The sequence below is a fragment of the Littorina saxatilis genome, linkage group LG12, assembly GCF_037325665.1.
Source record: "Littorina saxatilis isolate snail1 linkage group LG12, US_GU_Lsax_2.0, whole genome shotgun sequence".
Classification (NCBI taxonomy): domain Eukaryota; kingdom Metazoa; phylum Mollusca; class Gastropoda; order Littorinimorpha; family Littorinidae; genus Littorina; species Littorina saxatilis.
In genome coordinates this window covers 46,552,324-46,575,121 of record NC_090256.1, presented here as the reverse complement: position 1 = coordinate 46,575,121, position 22,798 = coordinate 46,552,324, and the positions used below count along the sequence as shown (strand labels likewise).

General features: G+C 42.4%; 2 protein-coding genes across 4 annotated transcripts in view; one reads left to right on the top strand and one right to left on the bottom strand.

The window, feature by feature from the left end:
- LOC138982077 (cordon-bleu protein-like 1) overlaps positions 1-21,132 on the top strand; it is an 86,562-nt gene extending 65,430 nt beyond the window's left edge. For 2 of the 3 annotated variants that reach the window (XM_070355299.1, XM_070355300.1), the window contains exons 5-11: positions 498-673; positions 1,622-2,396; positions 4,421-4,567; positions 5,162-5,578; positions 7,696-7,830; positions 11,455-13,163; positions 13,701-21,132. In XM_070355299.1, coding sequence (XP_070211400.1) covers positions 498-673; positions 1,622-2,396; positions 4,421-4,567; positions 5,162-5,578; positions 7,696-7,830; positions 11,455-13,163; positions 13,701-13,742 — 3,401 coding nt within the window. In that variant the 3' untranslated portion in view covers positions 13,743-21,132. The remainder of the gene's footprint in view (positions 1-497; positions 674-1,621; positions 2,397-4,420; positions 4,568-5,161; positions 5,579-7,695; positions 7,831-11,454; positions 13,164-13,700) is intronic. The other variant, XM_070355301.1, reaches the window with a different exon arrangement.
- LOC138982078 (uncharacterized) overlaps positions 19,684-22,798 on the bottom strand; it is a 22,237-nt gene continuing 19,122 nt past the window's right edge. Inside the window, exon 8 of the mRNA XM_070355302.1 lies at positions 19,684-22,749. Coding sequence (XP_070211403.1) covers positions 22,538-22,749 — 212 coding nt within the window. The 3' untranslated portion in view covers positions 19,684-22,537. The remainder of the gene's footprint in view (positions 22,750-22,798) is intronic.

Sequence of the window (22,798 nt, the reverse complement as noted above, 5' to 3'; positions counted from 1 at the left end):
CTCTCGCTCTCTCCCTCGCTCTCTCCCTCGCTCTCTCTCTCGCTCTCTCGCTCTCTCTCGCTCTCTCTCGCTCTCTCTGTTTCTCTCTCTCTCTCGCTCTCTCTGTTTCTCTCTCTCTCTCGCTCTCTCTGTTTCTCTCTCTCTCTCTCGCTCTCTCTCTCTCTTTTCTCTCTCTCTCTCTCTTCTCTCTCTCTCTCTCTCTCTCTCTCTCTCTCTCTCTCTCTCTCTCTCTCTCTCTCTCTCTCTCTCTCTCTCTCTCTCTCTCTCTCTCTGAACTCCTGCTATTCAAACAATGTAGTTCTTACCAAAAAAAAGTTAGAAAGAAGGACAGAAAGAAGAAAACAAATCATAGTTTGGATAATGCTCTGTTTTGAGCTATAGCTTGATACGATAGCTGCATTCTGCGGTACGTATAATTAACACAATTAGCAAATTAAAAAAACCGGTATTTAAGCTTGTGCTAACACACTATTCGTGACAAGGGTTTCGTCTTGCAGCATCCACCGCGGCCGACTCTTCGCGGTCCATGCCGGACCTTCACAGAGGGAGCACGATGGCGGCTGCCGCGCCTCGAGACCCCGGCTCCTGGTACATGCCCGAGGCCGGCGAGACCAAGAAGAAGCGGGGCTTCCTCTCCTTCCTGTCCAAATCAAAAGACAAGAAGTTCAAACCGGTTAGTTGTCTTTTGGGTTTGTCCTTGAAGTTTGTGGGTGTGGGTGGTGTGGGGGTGTGTGTTTGTGTGTGTCTGTTTCTGTGTCTGAGTGTCTGTCTGTGTGTGTTTCTGTGCGTGTCAGTCTGTGTGTGCGTGTCAGTCTGTGTCTGTGTGTTTATAGATGAAAGCAGATGTATACATTTTTACATCGATTTTGGTATCTTGCCATTCATTGCCTGTGTATGTTTACTTTTGCTTCTTCTTCTTCGTTCATGGGCTTAGACTCCCACGTTCACTCATGTTTTTAGCACGAGTGGATTTTTACGTGCATGACCGTTTTTACCCCGCCATTCAGGCAGCATACGCCGATTTCGGGGGATGTATGTTTACAAATGTTAATCCTTCTTTGTCTCTGGGTCAGTCATGGTCTCAAGATTGTTTTTCAGCTCAAAACTTCAACATGTCTTCATTTTTTTCTATTTCAGTTTTTGTTAAATCTATATATATATATATGAAACGAGATCAGATTGAGAAGTTTGTGTGTGTGCTACTTCGTAGAATGAGAGATGATGATGATGGAACTTTATTTTTCAAGGATAGAGGTTTAAGGCGACGCCTTTTCTTACAACCGGTCCTTACTTCTAATACAAATGTCTAATAAATGAGAGCTAGAAGGAGCAGTCTACTCGTGTGGTTTTCAATAGGGTTTGATTGTCCTTATTTTGATGTTTTGTTTTGAATGTATATCGTCTTGAGCTGCCTATGAATGCAACATATTTTCGAGTCAAAGTCGTCTTTGTGTGACATGAAAAAAGGGCTATTAATTTCCATTTTGTTTTTAAGACACGATTATTGCAACTTGTCATTACTTTTATTATATATTTTTCTGAGCCATTGTAAAGCGCTTCGAGTTGTAGAGAAGTGCTATTAATATTATTCATTTTTGTCTTTGTTGTTTTTGCCATGCAGCAAGACGCACACTATAACATGGAGACAAGCTCTGCAGCAAGCCACCAAGCCGTGCAGGCCCGCCGCTCCACCACCCCTCCCCCGACAGAACGACGCAGCTCAGACGCACCCATGCCCGCCAGACCAAAGACAATGTACGTGACCTCCAGTGCTCCCGTGGAGGAAAGCGGGCAGGCGCAGGGCAGTGCTCCTCCCAGAGACATTGGATCCTCCACGCTGAAGGGCGCAGGCAAGAAACGACCCGCTCCTCGCCCCCCTCAGGCACAGCAAAAGCCAGCCAACAACGTGAAAGCGCCTGTGGCAAGTGCTGGAACTCCCACGACTTCTGCTAGTGCTTCAGCCGCTGCTCCTCCGGCCAGTTCCAGACAGGCCAACGACCACGTGTCAGTGTCAGTCAAGGCCGAAGGTCAAGCAGCGGTAGCAGCGGCGGGTCTTAGCCGCCTCCATTCTCGCAACAGCTCAGATTCTAGCGGCTACCACGAGCTGACTCTCAGCGGTGCCGAGTCACCTGAGGCATCCCGTGTGCCCACTACCTTCAAGACTTCTATCGACACCACCTCCATCGAGAGCTCCGACAACCTCAACGGCGACAGCGGCATCCAGGAGATGTCCCCCGTGTCGGAGAGCGGCGGGTCCAGGCTGGCGGTGGAGGGAGCTGGGAAGGGAGCCAGCAGCAAGCATTATTCCAGCTCGCCTAACACGCTGGAGAGGCCGGACATGGTCAAACCTTTGCCGTCCACCAAGAAGAAGAAAGCCCCGCCTCCGCCTCCCAAAGGTCAGTGCTGGTTTTTCTGATGTCAAGCCACAAACAGTTTAAGAGATGGAAAATGCATTTACTGTATCACACCGCCGGGTTTGCATTGTAGTTACTCGTTCTATTAAACACTTTTTTTCCTTCTGTTTTCTGTTCTTAAAAATAATAATTTTGAAATTCCAAGCTGAGGCCGGAAGCAGTTCAGAGTCAGTTCGTTTCTGGTTTTGTGTATCTGTATCTGTATCTGTAGGTTACGTCGCTAGCATCCAGATTGCTGACTTTGGCGCGACGGGTGGGTGTGCGCAGCGACGTCGCTTATCGGCGGCTGGTAGTCAGCGCCGCCTTGAATGCCTCAATAGAGGCTGAGTGGACAACTGTGTTGTCCAGGTGATTCCACTCTATTGTGGATCGTGGGAAGAACGACTGCTTGTATTGTTCAGTGTTGCAGCGTGGTACAGCGAAACACCTGTTGTTATTTTTTATGTAATTGTCTATGGGGTTGCTACCAACGTAGTCTGCTGTTTGTCTTCTGGGTCGAATCATGCGGCCAGCACGTTGAGGGGTCAGGAATTTGTCTGGAGGCATTGCCGGCACCAGCCCCTCAACCACCTTGTGACTTCAGCATTGAAGAGTTGTTGCTATCAAAGGTTATAAGTCAGAACAGAAATGTTGAAAGAGATTTGATTTCGTTTTATTTATTTACTTTTTACATTTAGTCAAGTTTTGCCTAAATGTTTTAACATAGAGGGGGAATCGAGACGAGGGTCGTGGTGTATGTGTGTGTCTGTCTGTCTGTCTGTCTGTCTGTTTGTTTGTCTGTCTGTCTGTCTGTCTGTCTGTCTGTCTGTCTGTGCGTGTGTGTGTGTAGAGCGATTCAGAGAAAAACTACTGGACCGATCTTTATGAAATTTTACATGAGAGTTCCTGGGTATGATATCCCCAGACGTTTTTTTAATTTTCTCGATAGATGTTTTTAATGACGTCATATCCAGCTTTTTGTAAAAGTTGAGGCGGCACTGTCACACCCTCATTTTTTTCAATCAAATTGATTGAAATTTTAGCAACGCAATCTTCGACGAAGGCCGGACTTTGGTATTGCATTTCAGCTTGGAGGCTTAACAATTAATTAATGACTTTGGTCATTAAAAATCTGAAAATTGTAATTAAAATTTATTTTTTATAAAACGATCCAAAACTTCGTTCATCTTATTCTTCATCATTTTCTGATTCCAAAAACATATAAATATGTTATATTCGGATTAAAAACAAGCTCTCAAAATTAAAAATATAAAAATTATGATTAAAATTAAATTTCCGAAATCGACTTAAAAACAATTCCATCTTATTCCTTGTCGGTTCCTGATTCCAAAAACATATAGATATGATATGTTTGGATTAAAAACACGCTCAGAAAGTTCAAACAAAGAGAGATGCAGTAAAGCGTGCTATGCAGCACAGGGAAACCACAACCGCGCTAAACAGGCTCGTCAGTTACACTGCGTTTTGCACGAGCGGCGGACTACGGTAATTGTTAAAAAATGCAGCGCGTTCAGTTTCATTCTGTGAGTTCCACTGCTTGACTAAATGTAGTATTTTCGCCTTACGCGACTTTCTTTTTATTTTTTTATTTTTTTATTTTTTTTATTTATTTTTTTTTTAAGGGGAGGGAGGGTTTTGGGAGGAGCGATTAAGCTTAACATTCCATGTAGGTACCGAGAACAGTACAGTTGCGAAGCGCGTTGAGTTGTTGAAGGAAGGGAGAGAATTTCAGCTTTGAGTACATATGGTTTATGCTATGACCAAACTGAAGATCATCGAATTCTAACCTGCATTGTATGGGTGCAATGATTTCTATCCGAAATACAACTGACGTTGTCTGATATAGCTGAAACGGCATATCAACATCTTAGACCACAGCTACCTAGATTTCTTTTTTGATATAATAAAGTATTGTATCATTTCAAAATCTTCATTTAAAGTATAATTGACATCGTATACGACACAGCAATCTGAAACGTCTTCTTAATCTTTTTTGCTGTCCACAGCTAAGTCAACACCCGTGGAAAGTCAGAGAAAGGTCAGTGGTCAAGCTGAGCGTGTCCCTCCAGAGATTTCGGTCTCCATACCCGAGCACGATGCGGAGGAACCTCCACCCCCACTCACTGTAGAGGTGGATGTTACAAATCATGCAGGTAAATCAGTAGAGTTTCGATCGACCTTTACAGTTTTGTTTCTTTTACATTACTGTTGATATAATTAAAGAACCGTTGTATCAGAATTGTATAGCTCATATGTCAAAATTGTTGCATTTCTTTTAAAACATGAAAAAAGGAATACACAGGAAGATGTCAGAAAAAAAAGGTTGTCCATGGGCTGAGATTATTTTTAGTAGTTGTGTGGCTATTGAGAATTGTTGTTTTCCAACAGAACAGACATGTTTTGCAAATCATTACTGAATGTACCTCGTCTGAAATATGAGGTTTCAGAGGAGCAGATGGATATCTTTGAAATCTGTATTTGTGTGTGAAAATGGTGACGCTATGCTTTCTCCTTCTTATTTTCCCTACCCTTTTGATTTACTGTTTGCATCTTTATCTGTGAATCGTCTTTTAGGCTCCGTCGCGATATAACCTTGAACGGTTGAAAACGACGTTAAACACCAAATAAAGAAAGAAAGTCTTTTAGGCAACATCTGCATATTATGTTGTGTTCCAGAATCATGTCAATTCTTTATTGTGACGTAAGCTTACGATCATGTCTTTAAAAAAAAGTCTTCGTCTTGACAGAAGTGCACATGGACACAGAGCGGGCACCATCAAGCCACGAAGACGAAGATGACAACTCCGAAGCTGGCGAGGCTTTCAACCTAAACGACATTCTTGATGCTGTCAATTTCGAGGACGAACCGCTACGCACGAGTACGACCTCAAGAACCCAAGAACTCGGAGAAGACCTCTCCGAGAACGACAAAATGGCAATGATGGAAACGGCTTCTGTTCTGAGCGAGGATGTGGAGGTATTAGACGATGTCAGGTCTCGCCCTTGTGAGTTTATCGCTCCCCCTCCCCCTGTGGAACCTCCCCCAGAGGAGTGCCCCCCTGCAGACCTGAGAGGAACCACCATGTACGTTGACAGGGGTACTGTGGTTGGGGATGACAACGTTTCGCTCGCACCCGCAAGCCTCAAGAATTCACCTGTTGCCAGTAAGTGGTATTTTTTGTTTTTTTCTTGCTTGATCGCATGACTTTGGCTTTCTTGGATGTTTGTTTGTTGGTTGAAAAATCTAAATGAAAAACCTTGTTTTTTCACCTTGTTCAATTATCTTTGATTGTTTTCTCATCACGAGTGATGAATTACTGGAACTAATCTTTTACGATGCAGTGATGAAAGCATCTACTCCAAAAGTTGTCGGAAACATTTTGACTCCCAAGTTAAGTGTTACCAGTTTGTTGATGAAATAAATGTACAATTAGGCATAACTTTCCAACAAAAAAAGGCGATGTTGGCACACATCTTTGTTTTTTAACGAATAATTGGTAACTGACTACTAAACTGATTAAGGAATTAGAGTACATCACTTTCAAAAATACAACCCGTTGTGCGTTCTCTGTTTTAAATACACACGGGCATTATTATTCGCTGTGGTTGTGAAAGATTGGTTCCTATATCTCGTGCATCCTTGATCATAAAATATGACATTGCATGTTTATTTGTGTTATTTGTTAATATTCTAAAAACCTAAATGGTGACATTTATATAGTCAGAAAAGCATGAATTTACAGTTGATATATATATACTAATGTTTTAGAGCTGCTAGACAGACTTTGTTGTAAGCTATGAGCATGTGCTGTTCCAACTCAAAAGTATAGCTATTTCAAAGGCTTTAAAGCATGTTCTTTTACACAGATTTCAAAATATAAGAATAAACTATAACTTTGTTTCATGGGCAAATTCTATACGTACGAGATATAAATTTCTTAGCTGTGCATCCGTATTACTTCAAGTCATAATTATGATTAATGTTGATTCATTGATATAATATTAGTCAAGCCAAAAGAATGTATCATGCTTGGAGGAAGGTTGAATAATTGCAGCTATCACTGATGTATCTGAAGCCTTTTATCAACACGCTTTACATATATTTAAGTCAATCAAGTTTAGCTGTCAAGGCATTTTCTAGAATATCCGCATAACATTTTGGGAGTATTCTAGTTTACTTTTTATTCATGATATTTTACAATCTGGACTGGGTGTCTTTCACTAATTTTTTTAAATTATAATACGCGTACGCTTGTTACACAACTGCAGTATTTTCACGAAATCGGTCTTGTTATCACAGTAAAAATGCGTAATGGTTTCACTCAAAAAAATGTCAGCCTTATTTTCATATTTTGTCTTGGTGGCTTGTGAATCTTTGATTTATTATTGTATATATTTCATTCCTTTTAGGTACATGTAGCACCACAATGTGGATGAGAAAGAAATGTACAGTACATATATATGTATATATTGTATATGTTAGGATGAACCATTTGCATGCTGCCTTGCCCCGCTTTTTTTAAACCCCACATTGCCACGACTGAATTTTGAGACACACAGATAATGCTCACATTCCCGCAAGAGTCATTTTACAATTTCACATTTAATTCAGGAGCTGTTCTGTAAAAGGAAAGAGTACTGATGGATGCAGTCGATCCTTTGTACCCTCTCCTTTTCATCCCAAAAAGAGGTTTCATAATGTATGGTTTTAATGTCCGTGAAAGCCCTGAACCCCTCGAGGAATTATGAAATCGATTTTTGAGAATGCGGATCACAGGGTTAGTACCATGAAATACAAGTTTGTGACTCCCACCCCCTGCTCCTCCTCTCGCCCCTGTCGTCTTCCTCTTGTACCCCCCTATATTTGTTTATTACTCTCAGAATCTGTCTACCTGCGTCCGTCAAGGAATTTAACACAAACAGCAAGGAACTTGAAAGAACAGTGGAATCCTCCCCGCAATCTTATGGTAGCCATAACCCATACCCTTATTCTTTTATAGTGCATCCACACGCACAACCTTCGCCACCCCTAGCCTTCAAGATTCCCTTCCAACGCCACCACCCATCCTTCCCGGGCCACGCAATGTCCATGACCTCATGCCACCACTACTGCTTGACGCATACCCCACCCACCCATCAGGACTCATTCACCAACACCCCCTAGTTCCTTCCATCCCTCCCCCTCTCCAAAATTTGACGTATGAGAAACCCATTTTTCGCCTGCCATTTTGTGAGCCTAAGATGACCTTTTTGTGTTGCTTCTGTTGCCCTGTCTCACCAGCCCATAGACGAACGGATAGTCGTACAAGCTTGACCAGCGTAGGGTCAGTCGATACGATACAGGGCTTGAGTTTGGATTTCGAACAGACCATAGCGGCCGGTCAACAAGCGTTGGACTCTGACCCCTGGTTTGAAGGTACACTCTCACGATTCTTCAGACAACGCGCTGAGGGGTCCAGTATTTCGGGGTGTTCTTTTTTTTCTGTAGAGAGTGTACTTTGTGGCACTCAGCGCATCCGTTTTATATTTTTTTCTCCCTTTTTTCTGCTTTTTTCCCCCTTTTTTTTTTTAAGTCTCCATGCTAAGCTCGTTCCTTTTTTGGCCTGTAGACCTAGAATCACTGACAGAGTGAACATGTGTTTGGTGTTGTGTGTGTGTTCGTATATATTGTGCTAGCTAGTTTGTTCTTGCGCTTTTGATTTTTTTCTGGAGTGAAGATTGTGTTTTTTGCAGTCTGTCAAACTGACTGCAATTTGTGCTCGCAAGAACCAAATAGTTGCAAAAGACGGAAATTTCTGTCTTCGGAATTGGCGACTCTGCGATATAAAAACAAAATCATAATACATGTGGTCTTTTCTTTGGAAAGGTTATCAGTATCTGCCGAGTTTCTGAATGTGTCGGCGTCATTGTCTTCTTCAGAAGGATGTTGAAATTATCTTAATTTCAACAACAACAAATGTATTTGCACTGAGACAGAAGTTCGGAGCACACACAAAATTTCGAAATTTGAATTTCACAAATTCGATGCTACCTCAGCCTTCAGACATGGATGAGCTTGTCGAAAATCGTCATTAAAAGCTCGAATATTCTGCAAAAGTCTAACAATGTAATAACTATACGCTTGAAGATTTCATTGCGAATGTTTTACTTTGAATAGTAGGAGCTCGGATCATTCTTGAGCAAAAACCAACTATCTCACCACAACTCGCAGTATATAGTACAGGAAATAATTCTTAGACGCAGCCAAAGAGCTCGCCACAGCATGTAGTGCAGTGCTTCTGCATGTTGCGAGTTCTTTGTATGTCATCGTGAGCTTTCTGTTGACTGTGTTGTAAGAAGTAGTTGAAGATATACTTGCACGTGCATCGTACGACCTTAGACCATACAACTAGTGCATTTGAGCTTAATCTGCATAGCAGGTTTGTTCTGCATTGCATTAACCTGGCTTTTTGCACATTTGCGCTTAGTTCTCATTGCATGCTTGCTTTGCAATGCGCTGTGATTAACCTGGATGTTTGCACATTTGCAGTGAGAGCTTCGCTTTTCTTGATTGGTGATTCTAGATCTGGTAAAATCTTTATCAGTGGCTTCGGCACTACTGATGTATATATAGCTCATGTTTATATACAGGCGCTGTACCCCCCTCCCCTCTCTCTCTCTCTCTCTCTCTCTCTCTCTCTCTCTCTCTCTCTCTCTCTCTCTCTCTCTCTCTCTCTCTCTCTCTCTCTCTCTCTCTCTCTCTCTCTCTCTCTCTCTCTCTAGGTTACACTGGAGACGTATATTCTCACTGGATAGTAAGGAGGGGGGGGGGGGGGGGGGCTCAGTTGACCGAAATCAAGGGATTTTGCGACTCAAGCAAATTCAAATTGAATGAGTCTGTGAAATCTGATGGCATAGAACAGGTAAATCGTATCAAAAAGAAGCTGATATACGATCCTCATTGGCTTTCCCGGGGCTTTGTTGTACATGTACTTGCAAACCCCAGACCATGGGAAAAGACAAGATACTATTATCTTAAATTTTAATTGGAAGGGGTGGGGGCAGTGGGGGGGGGGGGGGGTGTGGATACACTGGTAAGGGGGGGGGGGGGTGTTGTAAGGACTTGCCGTTCTGGGTTTGTTCCGAAAGCCTATTCCTTCTGAATATTATGAAAATATTACGATGAAAAACAATAACCAATCTCTTTCAAATATTATGTACATCCCCTCTCAACGACCATTTCAAACTCCATTCTCATTCTGGTTGTTCTGGTTGCTAACCCAGATCTGTGTTTAAAAGACGACGTTAAAGACCTTTTTATTCTCGTCGTTTTTGCGATGGATAAAGCACCCTTTAACTTGTTCCACATACAAACAAATATCAGCGGCGTCGCTGCTTTCTGCATAGAGTAGGACTTTTTGCTTAACTTATTTCTCAGATTTCAGTTACAAAATTAATGTCTACTCTGCGCAGAACGTTGCCAGGCTGTAGAAATGTGGTATGCGTTCCAGTTGAATAATGCTGTTATCAAGTCAAGTCAAGTCAATATATATTTTAAAAAAACCTAGGGTTACACGAATTCTAAAAAATAAAAAATAAATTTTTTTTTAAAAAAATGCAATAAACACGACAAAAAAGATGTAATAATCAGAAACAACACTTCAAAGAAACGCGACGGGACAACGTCGTGGGCTGTAGACTTTTGATATGTGTTCAAGTTGAACGATGCTGTTATCCCGAGTAAAAGCCTGGGCAGAGCTCTGGTGGTTGATATGATTGGTTAAATGAAAAGGAAGGTCCTATACTCAGTCAAACCGCTCCTTGATATAATATATAGCAGCATGATAGACGATGTTCGGAAATAACTCTGTATTGGTTGTGAAAGAATGAATACTTTTGCTTTTATTGAGGCAAACTTTCCAATGTGGCATTATAAGGCCAGTCACTAGCGAGGGGGGTGTCTGAAACACGTGGACAAGGAGCACGGTGGACAGTTTGCCTCAGTAAAAGCAAGAGTATTCACTTTTTCACAACCCACACAAACCCGACAGAGTTATTTCCGAAGTTCGTCTATCATGCGTGCTTTGTCCTTTATGCACCAAGTAGGAGAGCTCTCTGGTTTGGTTAGGTGAATTTGCCTGTTTTTAACATAATCCTTTGGAAGCAGTTTTCTTTTGATGTGTTTCTATTAATCTTTTTTTTGGTTAGATGTTGGGATTATTATGGTAGTTTGCTTCACTGGGGATTCTTTCTAAACACTAGACCTAGCAGTCCTTGTGTATTCGTTTGGGTCGCTGGTTGCTTTGCTATAGTGTAGACCAATAACAGTTTTCTAGACATGCGTCGCGTTCCTTAGATTTGAATATTTCTTTGATGTTCTGTGAGGTTGGTGGTATCAATTGTTTTAAGAATAGGGAAGCTGTTAAACGCATTTTTTTTAATATAAGTTAATAGAATAAATTTTGGACGAAAAATTGTGGATAAAGATTTGAGAAATGGAAGAGGTAAAAACGATGGTATTCACAGTTTTCTTGTATTAGAGAGGAGGAAAGATGGTATAGTGTGCCAATTTGAAATGTAATGGTCAGGACAAAATGTTGGTAGACTAATATGATCATTACGTACATTTTTATTTCGTTCTTGCAATCCACTGATTATGAATTGTTTACAGGGAAATGATATCGGCTTTCCCGCAACTTTTGTATTTATTATGTTACTGGTTTTCTTTTTTGTTTGTTTTGTTACTGGGTTTCTTTTTTGATTATGTCTCTTGTTTTCTTTTTTCTTTGTAATTTCCTTCGTTTGTAACACATTTCACTTTTCCTCCAAACAAGAGGATTATTTTTGAACTGATATTTAATAATGACATTGGTTTTCACGAGCACTCTAATGTTTTTGTTTTAAAGGAGAAGGGTTTTTTCCCCAGAACTTATATTCTTAAATGCTGTCATTGGTTTTCATGTACGCTTTACCGTTTCTCATGGGAATAGTATTAATCATCATCAAACTTGTAATTTTAACTAAGTCATTGTTTTTCACGTGCACCTGACTGTGTCCACAGAAGAGGGCAGCGGCTACAGCGAAGAGATGGCCCGCTTCGTGGCCGACATGACTCGCCTGACGGACGAGAACCAACGCGCGACAGACGCCAGCAATATCTCCTCCAACGACACCAGCATGTCTCTGCCGGACACGGAGAGTGCGTCGGACACGGGGTCCGTCATCCGACACGGGGACCCTTACCACGCTCGCGGGGACTCCAAGGACTCGCAGCAGTCCAGTCTCAGTTCTCTTGGGCGTCCGGGAGACTCCTCGTCCGTCGACGGAGACCGTGAAAGAGGGGTGCCTGCTGTCTCCAATGCTTTTAACATGATGGAAGAGATCCAGGCTCCTATGGAGACCGTGCCGCCTCCTCTCGAGTTCCAGAACGGAGGAGGAGGAGGCGAAGAGGAGGAGGAGGATGAGCAGGAAGAAGAAGAGGAGGAGGAGGTGACGACTACCGTGACGGAGGAGTACATCGTTCCCATGGGTCCCAGCGGCTTCAACTACTCAGCAGCTGTCAAAGTGTCCGAGGAAGAGGAGAAGCGGGGGAACACCACCAGCAGAAAGACCTCGGACAGTTCGAGCGGTGTGTTCAGAGCCGAGCCGCTGTCCATCCTGCAGAGGGCGGAGCGGGACGCCGCGGAGGAGGCGGAGAGGAAGAGGCGAGAGCCCCCGAAACCGGCCAAGAAGGAAGAGTTCGTGCTGACCTCCGAGGACCTGTCCAGCGTGAGCCTGGTGCCCCTCCGACCCAAAGTCTACATCCCTCCCAAAGAAAAACACGCCCCCGTGCAAGCCCCCACTCCACCCCCGCCTGAGCCTGAGCCTGAAGCGGATTACGCTGCAGAGCCCGCAGTAGGTCCGGGGTCCCCGGACAGAAGACACATGCGACTAGCCTATGTGTCAAACCACGGCCACGTGCAACCTGTGTCCAGTCACGAGGGGAGCAGAGACTTCAGCGCTCCCTCCTACCACAGGGCAGACAGCGGCCGTCAGAGAGCGGAGGAACAGCTTTCAGGGCAAGGGCAAGTGTCAAGCCTAGTGTTGCCCAACATGAGAATCACCGGCGTCACGGAGCCGATGGCGTTCTCGGACGACGACCGGTCGTCGGAGAGCAGCAACGACCACGTGTACCGGTCCACAGCCAAGCTGGCCACGGACAGCAGAGCAGCGGAGAGTGGTTCGGAGAGCGGTTCGGAGCGGGCCGACAGCCGTCGCATGTCCAACGCCAGCACGCACAGCCAAGCCGGCGTCCCGGCCCTAGACGAGCTGCAGCAGCAGTACAGCAACCTGCAGGAGCAGTTCGTCTTGTGGCAGCAGCAGCTGCAGCAGAACCAGACCCTGCTGGCCTCGCAAACCAACAACGACCGAGGAGCGGGAGACGTCCACAGCGACGCCGCGCTCAAAACGCTGCAGATGCAAGTGCAGATGCAGCAGCAGATGATGCAGCAACTGCAGATGTCCATGCAAGCCCTGGCCGTTCAGCAACAGCAGCAACAACAACAGCAGCAGCCGCAGAACGGCCTTTACCGCGAGAGGCCTCCTCCTCCAGCGCCTCTCGCTGCTGCCCCTCCCCCACCTCCTCCCGCCCCCTTGGCGGCCAAAGCAGCCCCTAAGGTGGTGAAGCCCAAGACACCGTCGTCGTCAACACGGTTCCAACCCCAGCTTGACCCCCGTGAAGAGCTCATGATCGCCATTCGGGGATTTGGTGGACGCAACGAACTAAACACGGTGAGTTTGCTGCAGAAAGAGTAAGGCTGAGAACAAGAAATGAGAAGTATGGGTTAGGGAATGAGTGAATTACAATGAGTAGACTCCAGCATTTAAGGCAGTTCTTCGCGTGTGAACAATTCGACTCATATCTCAGATCTGACAAGATTTAAACATGGGATAGTATGCACATGTAAATGATTAGTAAATGGACAGGAAAGGAAATAATTCAAAGGAGGGGGAGGGGGGTATTTCCCAGCGATATGTTATTTTCATTCAGTATTTTGTCTCTGTCTGAAGAGATGGAGGGGATACAGAGAGACAGAGAGACAGAGAGAGAGAGAGAGAGAGAGTGAGAGAGAGAAGGGGGAGGGGTATAAGGAACTGGTAGGTTCAGATCAGGTCATCATCAGTTCCCCACAATTTCGTTCTGTTTATACATGTATGTTAGATGCAATGGCGTTGACATAAGTTGTTAAAACCATGATCTAGGAGTGTATTACGAACAAAAAATGTCAGTGCCAGCATCAACTGGAGTATGATGTTGTCTGTGTGCAGGTTCCTGTCAAGGCAACAAAATGGGTACACAGCAACAAGTGAGACGGAAGGCACGACACGTGATGCGTGTGCAAAAAGACACATACCCTGTGGATCTAATAGTCACACTTTGAAAATGGTCGAAAGATCGCAACCATTCATACTGTAAGATATTTTGGTTCGGATGCCTCTCTTGTGTTTGTGTTGACGAGAACCCGAACGCTGTTTCGGCCAAAAACAGCGGCAGTGAAGAGTGTTAAACACGTACGCAAAGTTGTTCGTACATACTGTGCTTCAGTTTATCTGTGTAAGGTCAATGGTCGGTCATCGACCAGTGTTTGTTAGTATTCCTGATACCTCCGCGCTTATGCATGCCGTGCTTGCTAAAGAGGCTTTTTTGAGCAGCCTTTTTTCGTAAAGCTTGATGAAACCGGCGGGCGTATGCAGCCTGACGAATTGCATAACATCGTGTGTGTCCAAAGAAAATGAACGTGAGACGTGAAGCACTTGTGTTTCTACAACACAGCAGAATGGGAACCTTTATGTAGATAAGACATGGCTACACAAACAAGCAATGACGACAGGATGGCGATCGTTCTTGGCGGAACAATTCTGGAACTACTTGTACTGTGCTCAATGGATGTTACTGAAAGAAACATGCTACTGTTTTGCTCTGTGATGTGAACAATGGTTGTGAGAACGATGGCACGACAGTTCGAACGGAAGTTACATTTGTTTGACGGCGGTTCACTTAATGGAGAGTTTCTGTGCTGCAAGGGAATACACAGCCTACATGTTCTTTTTCCATTCCTGAGAAGTGAAGTATGTATGCAACTGCTATGCGTTGGAAGCTGAGTCCATTGTTACAGCACGGAGAGTGAACTTAACAAGAATGGTTTAAAAACGTATATTATACACACAATTCAGAACGTATAGAATGGAAGTATGCCTATTTAACCACTGGTGCTGATAAGAAACGGTATTTTTCATCACTTTTGCCTGACATGTGGCATTTCTTTCGTAAGTATTTGTGTGAATCACAGAACGTTTGCACAGAAAGTAAGAGGGTGTCTTTTCCCATCTCAAATGAAGATAACGTCATCCTAAAAATTATTTTAATAAGTAGAAGAGAGATTTTTAAGGTTGCATATGTTGAATGAAGTACTGAAGTTCGAATACATTCGTTCAGCACTGAATTCAAATAAGTGGCAGCCTTAATTACTGATGCAAACCACGTGAAGAAAAATGTGTAGCAAGGTTGAAACCTTATTAAACTCTGTTGTCTCTCTCTCTCACTCCTGGATATTGTTCAGTCTTCCATTGTGACTTCAAGAACAGAATCTTGGTTTCAAGAACTAAAAATGCTTTATCGATTGCTATTTCTGTAATCCCTCTGTTTCACTTTTACTTATTTAATTAGTTATTTTGTACTGAATAACTACTATATTAGGCTATCACATATGTTTTGACTCAGGAACCAGAACCAATGAAAGACTGTATATGACTAGGAGCCAGCAGAGGTTGTTGTCGTTGTTACCTGCGTGTCTGTATTATTTACTTCTGGGAAGGTTATTTCTTTGTTGAACTTGACCAGTTTGTACAGGGGGGGAAAAACCAACAAGAATGCGCGGTTTATACTTGCAATCTGTGGCTAAGTCGTGAAGAGGTAAAGCACGAATTGTCTACGAAGTTGGCATCTTGATTTTTTTGGTTAGAGCAAACGTTGTTCCGGGAATTGATACTATACAGTCTTGTGAAAATTGGAGGTAGCCAAGACAGACCGTAGAATGCATTTCGTGATGGGTAAAGTACTAAAAGTCAGTCTACGATATTGCAGCTATGATTCTTCTGGACAAATCGTTCCAGGACATGATACTACAGTCGTGTGAAAACATGCAGTAACCAATGCACACTGTAGAATGCATATCGTGATGGGGTAAAGCACGGAAAGTCAGTCTACAAATTGGATCATGATTCTTCTGGTTAAAGCGAAAGACGTTTCAGAACTTGATACTATACAGACTTGTGAAAACTTGAGGTAGTCAAGGCAGACTGTAAAACGCATTTCATGATGAAAACAGTTTTTTTCCCTTCTTTCCTTTGTTTATTGTTTCTGTTGTTTCCGTTCCGTGATGTAACACATAATACTGCCGGGTTTGTTTTGTTTTTCTTTTTGTTTTGTTTTGTAAACAGAAATGATTTGTATCCCTCGTAGGCAGTATTGAAGCCATATATTTATTCAAACATGAACGCTGTGTACTTAAGAGTGTGACTGTGTGCGTGTACTGTTTTAATACTGTACTACAGTTCATTATCAAACTATTGTGTGGTTTTTATCACGTGTTTAGTCAAATATTCTAGAATTTCTTTAACCCCTTTTGAATTGGCCTACAGATTCAAAGTAAATATGACTGTTTCATATCTGAGAGAATGGACTGGGCTGTTTCTTTGTAAAACTATGAATGCTGACCCTGCTTTTTGGTGTATGCAACTTAGTAAACTTTAGATCGCATGAATATTTTGGGGGGTTTAAATCCCGCCTAATGCGTTCCTGTGACGGTCTCTGGTTTAGAACCAAAGTATCTGCATGTTGAGAAAATATATAACCGAAGTGCAATATCTATACTTTCTTTGTCTTTTTGCTAGTTTCTGGTTCTTAACTTATACACATATTACGTACTTCATTGAAAGCTTATGAAACGTGCAACGGATGCAGTTAGTTCAGTGATTTGTGTGTGGCGTAATTAACATTTGGTAAATATATCACCTTCTTCTGCTAAGTGCATTAACTTTGCAGTCGAGGAAAACAATTGCATGTGTTCATTCACTTATTACTTACAATGAATACATAAATGTTTTGATGAAGCTGTGTAGTGCGTTGACAGACAAAGATATAGGATTAAACAAAAAGTAACACAAAGAAGAGCAAACCCACAATTGAAAAGCATAAATCACGCCATACAAAAAAACAGGAACCCTAAACAAAATTTAAAAGCATTTAAACAAACTTTTCGTTTGCTTTGTGAGTTATTTTAACTTAATATGTATTTACATAAATACCCAGAGTAGTCAGATATAACTGCAAATGTGTATATATAGTATAAGGTAAAGGCATGAAGACTGTGGTTACCTTTTTTGTTTGTTTGTTTGTTTGTTTGCTTAACGCCCAGCCGACCACGAAGGGCCATATCAGGGCGGTGCTGCTTTGACATTTAACGTGCGCCACACACAAGACAGAAGTCGCAGCACAGGCTTCATGTCTCACCCAGTCACATTATTCTGACACCGGACCAACCAGTCCTAGCACTAACCCCATAATGCCAGACGCCAGGCGGAGCAGCCACTAGATTGCCAATTTTAAAGTCTTAGGTATGACCCGGCCGGGGTTCGAACCCACGACCTCCCGATCACGGGGCGGACGCCTTACCACTAGGCCAACCGTGCCGGTTGTGGTTACCTTACCAGTAGCTCTTACTGCTATGTCTAACCGAGCGAAAAAGTTACAGCTCCAATTCATTAGATTTCTAATCGGTTTTAATTGATACGCAGAATTAGCGATTATCTTTAACCATGTCAGAAGCGACCTAAAAAAACCGGGCAGACAAGATGAGTAGGTGGCAAGGGTAGGTTACTGTTTTGTAGAGAAATACCAGATAATGGAAAAAATAAGTTCGGGGACCTCCGAAGCTGAAGTAAAATATAAAGAAGGTAATAATGATTCTTCTGATTAAAGCGAACGTCGTTCCAGACGACTTGATACGATGCAGACTTGTGAAACTTGAGGTAGTCAAGGCAGACAAGATGAGTAGGTGGCAGGGGTAGGTTACTGTTTTGTAGAGAAATACCAGATAATGGAAAAAATAAGTGAGGTAAATTTCCAAAAGTTCGGGGACCTCCAAAGCTGAAGTAAAATATAAAGAAGGAAAGAAACGAAAAACAGATCAAAATTTGAACATTGGAAGAGGCAAAACAATGCTTCTTTATTGTTTAAGAAAACAAGAACAACAAAGAGAAGAAAACAATTTAGGCTATGAGGATTTTAGTTTTCAAACGTTCGAATTCCTTTGCAATTTCTTAATTCCTTATTTTAGTGACACTGAGGGGGCGGGGATGTAGCTCAGTCGGTAGCGAGCTGGATTTGTATCCAGTTGGCCGCTGTCAGCGTGAGTTCGTCCCCACGTTTGGCGAGAGATTTATTTCTCAGAGTCAACTTTGTGTGCAGACTCTCCTCGGTGTCCGAACACCCCCGTGTGTACACGCAAGGACAAGACCAAGTGCGCACGAAAAAGATCCTGTAATCCATGTCAGAGTTCGGTGGGTTATAGAAACACGAAAATACCAAGCATGCTTCCTCCGAAAGCGGCGTATGGCTGCCTGAATGGCGGGGTAAAAACGGTCATACACGTAAAAGCCGTGGGAGTTTCAGCCCATGAACGAACAAACAAACAAACAAACAGTGACAATGAGGTACATGAACTCAGCTGATCTTGCCAGTTCTTCGTGTGCAAAGGACAGAAAGGTTTTGTTGTTTGTTTTGAATTTGTGTTCGTATGTGATGCAAACAAATGCAAACATTATTTACAAACAAAAGGAGGCACAAACACAATGATTCATTTATTAATTATCTATGTACTTTATTAAAACAGATTAACACAAGGTCAAGGGCTATTTTACTTTCTATTGACTGGCAGAAGAAATTAGCGCCAATCATTAGACAAAATAAGGTACTATTTATTTCCTGCAATATAATGAGGTTCCGTCGTAGATAATACTTGCCAGTTTGTTCTTGCACTGGCGCAATATAAAAATGCAAAGTAATCGAAATATGCTTATAGATTATTCACTGCTCATACATAAGGCATCCCGCAGTGGGGCACTGCGGTTATGAAATTAAAGGCCCCTCCTGTTTTTGGAACCGCAGGAGCTTTCTAGTTTGCTGTTAGGTAGATTTTTGGTTCCTCTTTCCTGTCATGCTCTCTTTTTCTTCATGAATTCTTTTCTTTTTTCTGCCTTCTTGCTCATTCACCTGTATTTTTTCCAAAAATCTCTTCTCTTGCCGCTTGTCTCGCGATTCATGTATAGTTTAATCTGTTAGTGTTCTGATGTAAGTCCAGCAGTAGATAGGTTAAGCCTATTTTAACATACTGGAAACTGGTAATCTTCCAGTAGGTATTAATTTAGTTTTACTAAAGCCTGCTGGGACACAAGTAATGGGTTAGTGCATTTGTAAACAGGAATCGCTTGACAAGTGGCCCCCTTCATCCCCCCCTTCCTCGTCCTGATATGGCTCTGCGTAGTCGGCTGGACGTTAAGCAACAAATAAACAAACAAAATACATAAGGCAGAATATAAAGTCTAAACAACGAAGTGACTGTGGTAAGAATATAAAGTGTCCAATCAACAAGTCTACAAATATGCACCAGAACCGAATAACTTTCACATCAGTTCTCGAAGTATGAATTGCAATAACTGCAAATTCATTGTCAGATACAACGGGTTGGGGCTTAAACTTTATTTTCACCACATGCGTATTGCATGCTCAAGGTTTAGAAAATGAAACAAGATGCAATTTCTTCATCATCATTTTTGTGACATTTATCTATAATGCAACACTTTGATTTAGCATAGCGTTGTAATTGCAGGTTAGTCATATTTCTAAGCAGCGTATTTGTCTTTTTTTTTTTGTCAGAACCACTCTTTCATCGTTTTAACCTTGGTAGAAAGTCTATGTTCCACAGCTTTAATACCACATTATAAAACCAAAGGAATGCGTGTGGATTAGGTCGATACTATCGTATTTCGGTAACCACCAACATCACCACCCCTAAATTCGGCTATAGTACAATTGCACCCCAAGCGCAAACTTGCCCAATAGCACCCCCAGAAAAAAATGTGGCCAATTACACCCCATCATTGGTTTTTGTGAGAACCATAACCCTTATATGGCCTCACGAGTATTACTGTCTTACCGAGTTTGTCAGAGTGGCTTTGAGTAAAAATCACGTTGCGGACATGGGTTGCCACTTGAGCTGAACATGTGCTCACGTCTTTTCTTGTCCGTTACAACAACTGTTGTGCTATTCCCACATTCCCGTGTTTGTATTCATGGACCAGATCCTGAACATACAGGCAAACACCTACATCAGAATGCGGACATTGCACATACGTGCTCTGATCAGGTCCGATGCTCTCAGGAAAGTCCGCTTTGCCTTCAATCAGAGGCAAAAGCTGCAAAATGGTGACATTACATACATGGTGTGCCTCGGTCACAAGTTCATGCATGTTCAGTGAAGGTGTTTGCGTGTATGTTCACGTAAACGCTGTAGATCATTTTAATTATCTTACTGCTTTATACATGAACTATTTTATGAAAAGTTCTTTAGAGTCTCAAGAATAAGCCAAATGAGGCCCTGTAAGGGATGGTGTGGAATGGGTTTGTATTGTCCAAACAAATTAGCCCAATTGCACCCCAGAGGTGTTGGGGTGCAATCGGGCCCATTTGGGGTGCAGTTGTCTTGCACCGCTAAATTCGACGTCGAAGTTGTTCACTAAATCCACCTGCCGTGTCGCAAAAATGCGCCACTTCAACCCCTTTGCATTACCCCCCGCCCCCCCCCCCTTCCCCCTTCTCCTCATAACCTTAATCGCCTCATCGTATGGGTAAAAAAGAAACACTTTTGTCCACACAACAAAAGTAAAGTTTGTTCAGCTCTCGAATCAGAGCATCGTCTTTCTCTCTGTCTTTATAACTTTTCTTTTTGTGTGCCGTTTTTGATAGGCCTTGCGTTTTATTTTTGTTTATAGTTTTAGTTTCATTAGCTGAAGCCGAAGAACAGGTTTCAGCTGTTCCCTCCACCCCCACCCCACCCCCTGCAAGCTGGTGTATAAATATGGTTTGTCTTTCATTTTCTCCAGTCGTTTTGTACACTTATGTCATTTGCATAATTGGTATAACGGTATATTGTTGATAAAACGAGCCTACTAGTAACTGCTGCAATGCGTCAGATTTGAAAAAAAGTGACGTTGGAATGATTGTGTGTATAGTAAATCCCGTGACGAAGTGTGTTGATTTAAACGCTTGTCCGTGGATTGTCGTATGTATTAAAACTGTACACGTTTATACACTATCTACACAAGATACTCGATAGACCCGTTTAATTATATATATTGATACAGATATTGATATTACATTATGCACAGAATAACATTTTGTACAATTCGTTTTTTATGTGCACGTTGCAAGGGCTAAACTGAAGCACAGCATACAATAAGGTAATTAAGCCAAGTTATACCGACATGATTGTGTCACTAAGTGATAATCATTCAAACTGAAGAAAGAAACGTAAACCAATTCTCTCTATATATCATGTGATCATGTAAAGGTTGTAACTCTATTTGATCAGTAATCTGTACGAAATTGCCAATCATTCCTAATAAACATGTACAGAAAACAGTTGTGTTTCTTTGTCTCTCGTGTTTCTTCCTCCTTGTTTATATAGCAATTTTGTTCATAGTAAAATAAGAGAAACAAGCAAACAAACAATACAACCACGCAAACGAGCAAACAAATAACCACCCGCGGGTTAGGGGGAAGAATTTACCCGATGCTCCCCAGCATGTCGTAAGAGGCGACTAACGGATTCTGTTTCTCTTTTTACCCTTGTTAAGTGTTTCTTGAATAGAATATAGTCAATTTTTGTAAAGATTTTAGTCAAGCAGTATGTAAGAAATGTTAAGTCCTTTGTACTGGAAACTTGCATTCTCCCAGTATTACGTTGCAAGCCCCTGGAGCAAATTTTTTATAAGTGCTTTTGTGAACAAGAAACAATTGAAAAGTGGCTCTATCCCATCTCCCCCCTTTCCCCGTCGCGATATAACCTTCGTGGTTGAAAACGACGTTAAACACCAAATAAAGAAAGAAAGTAAAGCAAACAAATAGAATATCTGGTTAGGGCGGTATGATTTATGTTCCAAGACACCGCGTAAAACAATCTGATAAACTGATAAACTACTATGCATTGCAAAATGAGCCAAACAAGCATACAACACTGACAGGCAGTCAATTAAACAAACAAAACAAAACAAAACTCTTTTCAGGACGACACGATTTATGCTACAAGGCAGCACTTCTTCGACGAAATACATTTCATTGGATCGATCAACGATCGGAGACTATGGTCCTCTTTGCACACACACACACACACACACACATACACACACACACACACACACACACACACACACACTCGCACACACACACACACACACACACACACACACACACACACACACACACACACACATGTTTCTACAAAATATAGCTTGAAATGTTTCACGGCTTGCTCCTGCCAACCTCGTGACCGCAACCTCGCAATTAATAAAGAGACGATGTCCGGAAATAACTCTGTCGGATTTGTATGTGTTGTGAAAGAGTGAATACCCTTGGTTTTAATGAGACCAAAAAAAACCCACGTGCTCCTTGTCCACGTACGTGTTTCGGACACCCCCCCTCGCTTGTGACTGCCTGTGGATTGTTTGTCCCACTAAATGCAAGGGTATTCACTCTTTCATACTTACCCAACAGAGTTATTTCCGGAAATCATCTATTCCGTAACATCAATACAGCAACGACATGAAAGGAAAGTACTCGAAGGAAGTAAAGCTGCAAATCTTTGTGCTAGATTGTTAAATGCAGACAGAAGACAACAACAACACAGTAAGCAACAACACAAACAACAACAACACAGACAACAACAACAACAACAAACAACAACACAACAAACAACAACAACAGCAACAACAACAACAAAGTTACGTAGCAGGGACATTATAGCTGCAAGTAATCTTGCTTCACTGTTTTAAATGCAAACACAAAAAATACACATAATTATCAACAGTTTGACAAGGACCCCAATCAGAGTGTGAGAATATGTTGCACCCATGCTGACGTCATTGTTGGTGAGACTGTCGGCGTCATCTTCAGCTGCGTCATCTTCAGCTGCGTCGGTAGTGCCCACGGCACCACTCGTTACGGTGGATGTGCTGCTCGTTTCCTGCTTTTCGTCCGGTACTGTAAACATTAAATGCACAAGAAAGCTACATAGGACAGAAAACCGATG